Source organism: Hipposideros armiger, unplaced genomic scaffold, assembly GCF_001890085.2.
Source record: "Hipposideros armiger isolate ML-2016 unplaced genomic scaffold, ASM189008v1 scaffold_43, whole genome shotgun sequence".
NCBI lineage: Eukaryota > Metazoa > Chordata > Mammalia > Chiroptera > Hipposideridae > Hipposideros > Hipposideros armiger.
The window spans coordinates 491,441-499,323 of record NW_017731393.1 but is presented as its reverse complement, the minus strand read 5'-3'; the positions used below and the strand labels follow the sequence as shown (position 1 = coordinate 499,323).

The following is a 7,883-nucleotide window of genomic DNA, read 5'->3' as shown; positions in this document are numbered from 1 at the left end:
TGTGCGCGCGCGCGCACACACACACACACACACACACACACACACACACACACACTCATACACTCACGTGAAAGGCCAGGACCTCCACCAGTGTCAGGGTCCACCACCAGCAGAGTGGAGCCTCACACCCAGGGGGCAACCTTGGGCAGGAGTGGGGAGGCCTTTGGGGGTTTGAGCAGATGTCTGCAGGTTGCCTACAAGGGGGCGTCCCAGGCACCCAGCTGCCTGGGCATTCTGCAGCCACTCTGGGCAGGATCGGGCCTGTGGGTGACACCAGGCTGCCCTGTGCAGGTGCAGAGGCTTCCACAGAGAGCATTCCCTGCGTGGCCCTGCACCATGCCACCCCACAGCCCACGGAGCAGAGAGGCGGGCATGGTAGGACTGGAGGCTGAGGCCTCACAGGGCCCCATGGGCAGAGTGGCGAGGACAAAAGCAACCATGGGGGACCCTCAGGAGCAGCCCAACAAACGGGCTGCTCGGCACCTGCCCGCATCCCTCGGTCATGGGGGGACCCGGGAGCAGTAGGTTACCACGTGGCACAGAGTGGATCCCAGGCCCCCTGATCCCACCAACACCGTGGCCTTGGGCCCTGCTCAGTGCCATCCCCCGCTTCCTTGCTCACCAGCCCCACCCCAGCAGCAGGCCTGCTCCTCTCTGGGAGCTGGGGACACTCTCTATCTTAGCATTGGAAAGACCCTCAGACCCACCGGGAAGTAGGGCACGCCCACGCCACCAGGGACCCTTCGGGGATGCCTTCTCCAGTTGCAGGTGCTGAAAACGCTGGCCATGCTGTGGCTTGGCACCGTGACTCTCACCTACCTCCTGTGGCAAGTGCCCCGTCTCTCAACCTGGGGCCAGCTGCACCCCGAGGAAGGGCCCTCCAGGTCCCAGGGGCGTGACTCAAGCCTGACCTGGGAGCCCCTTGAAGGGGAGACCATGCAGCAGCAGCCGGACTCCTGCCAGTGAGTGACCTGCGGGGTCAGCCGGGGGGCAGGTCTCAGCCCCTGGCCACCACCTGTGGTCTCCTTGGGATCTGCCCAGTGGGCTAAGTTGCCCTCTGCCAGCTCCTCTTGGAGGATGCAGTTTCCTGGAGAGGGTGGGCAGTGAGGTGGGGGCTCTAGGGGTGGGGCCTGGGTCCCCAATCTGCTCTGCTCTCAGGCCCTCCCTGGCACACTCCTGGGTGTCACCGACCTCCTCAGGCTTGCTGGGCTCAGGCTTGCGCTGCCCAGGCTGGTTGGCTGCGCCTCCTTGCACACTTGGCCTGGGCTCGGCCCTGGGACCATGTAGGCAGTGACCCTGATACCCCCTCGTTTGGCCAGTGGGGACAGAGCAGGTAATGGCAGGCAGCCTGATGGCTTCTGAGCCCAGGCTCGGGCCCCACTTGCTCCCTCTGCAGGCTGGTCCTCGTGGAAAGCATCCCCCAGGACCTGCGGTTTGCAGCCGGAAGCCCGTCTGCCCAGCCCCTGGCCCAGGCCTGGCTACAGCTGCTGGACACTGCCCGGGAGAGTATCCACATGGCTTCCTTCTACTGGTCCCTCACAGGACCTGACATTGGGGTCAACGACTCATCCTCCCAGCTGGTGTGTCCCCCACCCCCCATGACTCCCCTCTGCAGGCAGTCCCCTGCGGGCTCACTGCCAGTCGGCAGCACATCGGTCTGACTCTGAGCTGTGGGCGGTCAGGGTGGCCCCTGGGGAAGGTCTGGGTCCTTTCTGGTGAGAGGTGCGGAGGGCTGGCCTGGGATCGGTGCTCAGGGTCGGGCTTGCAGGGGGAGTCCCTTCTGCAGAAGCTGCAGGACCTCCTGGACAGGAACGTCTCCCTGGCTGTGGCCACCAGCCACCCGACACTGGCCAGGAACTCCACTGACCTGCAGGTCCTGGCCACCCGAGGTAGGTGGCTGCCCTGTACCCCCCGTGCCGGGGCCGGCGTGGCTGAATGCGGGTGTCATGGACAGGGACCAGGACAGTGGGGTTGCTGCAGGGAGGCCGGGAAACACCCTGCACTTCCCCAGGACCCCGGAAGGCAGGAGCCCAGGGCTGCCAGCTCCTTCCAGCCAGGCGGCTCCACCAGGACCGAGCTGGCTCCCAGGAGCTGGGAGTGTCATGTTCCATGGGGTGCAGCATAGCGTGGCCTTGGGGTCCCTGCTGAGCCCAGATGATCTAACCTGTGGGTGGAGGCTCAGCGGTGGGGCAAGAGGCAGTGGGCACCATTGTTACATGGCAGGCTCTGGACTGGGGCTGCCGGGGGGGCCAGGCCAGTTCATGCCTCAGTTTCCCCACCTGTAAAACTGGGATGTTCATAGCATCAACCTACTAGGGCCATTGTGAGGATAAATGAGTCAACCCAGGTATAAAGAGCTGAGGCTCACCTGGAAGCTAGTTCAGCCTGTTGTCCTGGGCTCTCGGCCAGGTGCCCAGGTGCGACACGTGCCCATGGGGAAGCTTACCAGGGGCGTTCTGCACTCCAAATTCTGGGTCGTGGATGGGCGGCATGTCTACATGGGCAGCGCCAACATGGACTGGCGGTCCCTGACACAGGTGAGTCCCAGAGCCCAGACAGGGAGACCCACCTGGGTCTCGTCCCCTCCGCACACTCCGGGGGCTTTGCCTGGTGTCCCCAGCAGCCAGTCACTGAACGGAAGCTTGGTTGATGCAGCCACATCTATAACATGACCACAGGGGGACCCACAGGAGGCTGGTCCCTGCAGTCACACTGGACTCATGCTGTGGAACCTCATGTGACCAGTCACTTCAGCCTGGTCCCATTTAGGAAAAGCAAAGCATTAAAAACTTGTCAAAGAATGATGGGAAAGGTAATCACGGTTGGCACATGACAATAAAGAGAAGAACGATCTTTCTTTTTTGTGCTTGTATGCATTTTCTATGATTTTTTTGGTAATAAACACGTATTGCTTTGATCGTTACAATACAATGTTCGAGGAAAACAGGGACCCTCTGGGAACCCCACCCAGAGCTCCCCCAGCCCTCTATCTGTTACAGGGCTGTGGACGGACCACCCATGTGGGGGCTGCACCCCGTCCAGCACCCCTGCCCTGGGGGCCCCACACAGGCCCCAGAACGGTCTCCTCCCACAGCCGCTGTCCCATCCTTGCAGGTAAAGGAGCTCGGCGCCATCATCTACAACTGTAGCCGCCTGGCCCGGGACCTGGAGAAGACCTTCCAGACCTACTGGGTGTTGGGGGCGCCCAAGGCTGTCCTCCCCAGACACTGGCCTCGAAACTTCTCATCCCACATCAACCGCTTCCAGCCCCTCAAAGCCCGCTTTGCCGGAGTGCCCACTACTGCCTACTTCTCGGTAAGAGGGCTCAAGCTGTGCCCCTGCCCTCCTGGCCGGCCAGACCCACAGGGCACCCTGCTCCACCTGGGCCCGCCCTGCAGACACCACAGCCGGGCCCTCACGTATGCAGCCCGTGGAGCCAGCGCTGTGGTCGGGCTGTGGTCCCTGGGGGAGGGGCAGGCTGTCAGTTGGCAGGCCGAGGGGCGGGGCGAGGGGCGGTGTCCTGTGGCCCTGGGGCCTCCAAGCACACTGCTGGGCGGGGTCAAGAGCCAGGGAGGCGGGGCCAGGAATCGCTCATCAAGCAATTCTGTTACCCTGTGGAGAAAGGGTACACACACGCACACATACACTAATACTCACACACACACTCAGCCGCCCCGGTGGCTGCCCTACAGAGTGGGGTGTCCGAGTAAGGCACGTCTCTGAGCGGGCGCAGGAGCCTTGCCTGTGTGGGGGCTGTCTCTCAGGGAAGCCAGGACCGGCCCCTTCGTCCTCCTGGTGCGCCAGCCAGCGCCTCTTGTCTTTCTCCTGGATCCCAGATGCTGGGCGGTGGGTGCGTGGGGGGTCACCGGTGCAGGAGCCAAGCGGCTCAGCACAGGCGTGCCCTCGGGGCCCTGTCTCCCCACACAGGCGTCGCCACCTGTGCTCTGCCCCCGTGGCCGCACCTGGGACCTGAGCGCACTGCTGGCAGTGATGGCGGAGGCCCGGCGGTTCATCTACGTCTCAGTAATGGAGTATTTCCCCACCACGCGCTTCAGCCGCCCTGCCAGGTGGGTCTGCGTGGCAGCCAGCGGCCTGGAGGGTGGGGAACGCTCTGCCAATGGGCACACTCCCCCTCCTGCCAGGACCTTGCAGGAGGGTCCTCAGTTGGCCCGAGGACCTTGACCTTCCCTTCCCCCAGGTACTGGCCAGTGTTGGACAACGCACTGCGGGCAGCGGCTTTCAGCAGAGGTGTGCAGGTGCGCCTGCTGGTCAGCTGTGGGCTCAACACGGATCCCAGCATGTTCCCTTACCTGCGGTCCCTGCAAGCCCTCAGCAACCCCAAGGCCGGCGTGTCAGTGGATGTGGTGAGGACCCGGCCCTGGGCTGGCGGGGGGTGGGGTGGTCCTCCCCCTCCCTGACACGCTCCCTCTCTGTCCCCAAAGAAAGTCTTCATCGTGCCCGTGGGGAATCACTCCAACATCCCGTTCAGCAGGGTAAACCACAGCAAATTCATGGTCACGGAGAAGGCGGCCTACATAGGTGAGCCGCTGGGGGAGGTCTCGGGCAGAGCTCAGGCCCTGGCAGCCTCAGGACCCTTGAGTCTTTGAGGGTGCCAGGTGAGGGGATGTGACACACAGAGGCCACACAAACCTGCAGAAGGGAGGACGCCCCCAGGCCATGGCCAGGCCAGGGAGCTGAAAGGGGCACTGCGCTTATATCCAGCATGCACCCCGCAGGACAGGGGCTGCTGAGGGGGTCTCCATGGGGTCTCCCTTGGAGTTCTGAGGACAGGCAACCAGCCCAGCTGTCACCCAGCCCCACAGGGGCAGGCGGGGCATCCTAGCACCCAGTCCCAGAACACTGTTGGGGCAACTGTCCCCAGATGATGTGGGCAGAGTTCCATATGAAGAGCTAGCTGGCCCTCCTGCCTGGAGGCTGCCATGGTTGGAGTTCGATGGCAGCAGAGCGGCCGCGGTGCCCATGTGTCCCCAAAGCTGTGACTGAGGCCATAGCACTGGCCAGGCTGGAGGGGCCTGTGTGAGCCCAGTGGCCCAGCACTGCTTTTCCACACGCCCCGTAGGCACCTCCAACTGGTCGGAAGATTACTTCAGCAGCACTTCGGGTGTGGGTCTGGTGGTCAGCCAAAGGAACTCCAGCACCCAGCCAGGGGTGGCCACTGTGCAGGAGCAGCTGCGGCGACTATTTGAGCGAGACTGGAGCTCCCGCTATGCCGTGGGCCTAGATGGACAAGCCCAGGGCCAGGACTGTGTGTGGCAGGGCTGAGGTCCAGCCCTTCCTGGCTCCTGGCCCGCACAGCTCTCAGTGGACACTGGCTTCCACCAGGCCTTCCCGTCTGTCCCCCAGCCTGAGCTCCAAACAGCTTCTTCCGCACAAACCCTGGTCAACGTCAAGAATGCCCAACGTCCAGAGGTGCAAACTGTTTGCTCCCCCCTGCTCTCCAAATACAGCCCCTTAAACCTCACCTCCTCCAGGGAGTCCTCCAGGATGCCTCTCCCTGAGTCCCACAGAACTGCAATCCTGGCCCACCAGTGGGGCCTCTGTATTATGTGTGCCTCCCTGTCTCTCTGTGTGTATCCCGTAGTGTTGCACCCCCTCCTCCTGGGCTGAGGCTGGAGTTCAGCCTCCTGACACTGCAAAGAGCCAATGTCCACATGACTGCTGGGCAAGGCAGTGAGGGGCGTCTGCCATGGGAGCTCCTGACTCTCGTCAGCGTCCGGTCCCAGCCCACCGGAACCCAGGGGTGGAGCAGTAGGCGGGCACACAAGTGACTCTGGAGGGACCCTTGCATGCCCAGCGCCCTTGGTTGGGGATGGCGGAGCAAGAGCGAATAGACTGGCCCCCCATGGCCACCGGGTACATCCTGGGCAGTTAGCTGTTGGTGTAGCCAACAGAGACTCAGGACTGTGGGGTACAGTGGAGAGGGCCATGGACTGAGCGGGGGAAGGGGACACCAAGCTTGCACGGGGTTGGATGTAACCCTACTGGAACTCTCCTCCTGGGCACCACCTAGGCACCTGCCCTGCAGAGCCAGGCTCTGAATTCTGTTGTGGCCCTTCTGGTAGGAATGCTGGATCAGGTGTCTGTCTCCCCCGCTGGCTGCTGACCCAGGCTGTGAGTCCTCCTGCTGTGGCGGAGACCCCAAGGCCACCCAAGGCTGGAGCTTGGGGCTGGCTCAGTGGTCCAAGAGGCACTAGATGCTGAGGGAGCTAAGCCAGTGGATGCCAGGGTGCTGCTGTCCCACCCCCTGGGTGCCCCGTGCCACCCCCTCCCCAGCCCCATGCACCTGGGTTGCCGCTGGACACCTCAGACATCAGTGGCCTGTCCGTGAAGCAGCTCCCCCAGACGCAGCCTGCCTCCCTGCCCAGACTTGCTAGGGTCTCAGGGGGTGCCGAGGACCCATGCAGCACTGCAAGGCTGCTGGGGCCCATGGGGGCTGGCCTGCAGGGAACTGCACGGACGAAGACAGGCCCGGCGCTCCCATCCCCTGCCCAGGTGCAGACGCCATCCCAGCCCCACCTGCCCTCCAGGGCTGTTGGGCAGGCGTGCTCCCTGGCTGTTGGTCCTGCAGCGGCATGTTTCTTGGAGCTCTCAGCCTGCTTCCCAGGCCTGTCGGCCATGGTCTAGGATGGCTCTGGGCTCCAGGCCACGATGCGGCAGGTAGAAAGGCCCCAGTCAACTGCCCGTTGGCCCTCAGCCAGGGCAAGGCTTGTTGCCACACACCTCCGGCCTGGTGGTCACACCTCAGTGGCAGCCTGGAAGGCCTGCTCCCAGGAGACCCCCCTCCATAGGGGGCGCAGCTTAATAAGGACTGAGAGACCCCACCCCTGGAACTCCATCCTGTGAGCCCCACCCCTACCGGCTGGGTGACCACTTGCTAGTAACAGAGGCAGTTACAGGATGTAACGGCTGGGAGCGCCCCCTGCTGGTTGCCTTGGGCTGGGAGACGCCCCACAGAGAGGCCTCCATGGCACTGAACGTTGCCAACAAGAATGCCAGTTTCAGAAGCAGCTCCTTCTCCGCTCAAGTCTGGAGGTGAAACCACAGCCCCACCGTCACCTGAGTCACACACTTGTGGGACCCTGGGCAGAGGACCAGCTGCGCTGTGCATGGACTCCTGGCCCACAGAAACCGGGAGGTGATAAATGTGTGTCTTTAAGCCGCTCATTTGTGGTGATTTGTCACACAGCACAGATAACTAATACGTGGCGGGACCGGGGGTCTGTGCTGCTCAGTAGCCCCCACGGGATGTGACCGCTGCCTCTCTGGCCTCCAGGCCAAGGCCCAGGACCGCAGGCCTTGACTCCAGGTTTAGAGACAGCTGAAGACCCCAAGGAGACAGGTGGGCCCCACTGCAGTGTTCCCAGGGGACTGCACTTGCCAGGCAGGGAAGCTGGGGACCTGGGCAGGGGGCACAACAGCAGGTGACAGCCACACTGACCTTCTCTCACATCTCCCCACGCAGGGCCCTTACCAGAGGGTTCCATGCCCCTAATTTGGTGACTTCCCATCGGCCCTAGGGAGACACGTCTTGTCTGCAGTGGCTCGGGGGACAGACCCAGCCTGTCCTCCCCACCCGCAGTCCCACTCCCTTCTGGGCCCTCAGTCCTCCAGAGGGGCTCAGAGCGCAGCTGTCTTGCACTCACAGCCATGCCCCTCCAAGGGAGGAGGGGCAGATCACCAGGAGCCCGCCTGGGCCACGAGGGGCTGGGGCAGCTGGGAGGAGGAGACATGGCCCCTTAGGAAAGCCCTTGGGCCTCATTGGCCACCCCAGGTGGACTTGCGGCCTGTGGGGTGCTCGGAGCAGGGCGTTGCAGGGAAGGACGTTTGAGAGGGGCCCCTGTCATGGCCAAGGACCCGCTGAC

General features: G+C 63.5%; 1 protein-coding gene across 3 annotated transcripts in view; it reads left to right on the top strand.

The window, feature by feature from the left end:
* The window catches only part of PLD4 (phospholipase D family member 4), a 12,669-nt gene extending 7,187 nt beyond the window's left edge, over positions 1–5,482 (top strand). Inside the window, exons 2-11 of one of the 3 annotated variants that reach the window (XM_019639394.1) lie at positions 292–375; positions 763–962; positions 1,397–1,580; positions 1,787–1,889; positions 2,410–2,537; positions 3,115–3,315; positions 3,928–4,067; positions 4,199–4,364; positions 4,443–4,539; positions 5,081–5,482. In XM_019639394.1, coding sequence (XP_019494939.1) covers positions 292–375; positions 763–962; positions 1,397–1,580; positions 1,787–1,889; positions 2,410–2,537; positions 3,115–3,315; positions 3,928–4,067; positions 4,199–4,364; positions 4,443–4,539; positions 5,081–5,283 — 1,506 coding nt within the window. In that variant the 3' untranslated portion in view covers positions 5,284–5,482. Of the gene's footprint in view, positions 1–291; positions 376–762; positions 963–1,396; positions 1,581–1,768; positions 1,890–2,409; positions 2,538–3,114; positions 3,316–3,927; positions 4,068–4,198; positions 4,365–4,442; positions 4,540–5,080 lie in introns of all 3 variants that reach the window. The other 2 variants (XM_019639393.1, XM_019639395.1) reach the window with 2 other exon arrangements.
* The last annotated feature ends 2,401 nt before the right edge of the window (positions 5,483–7,883 follow it).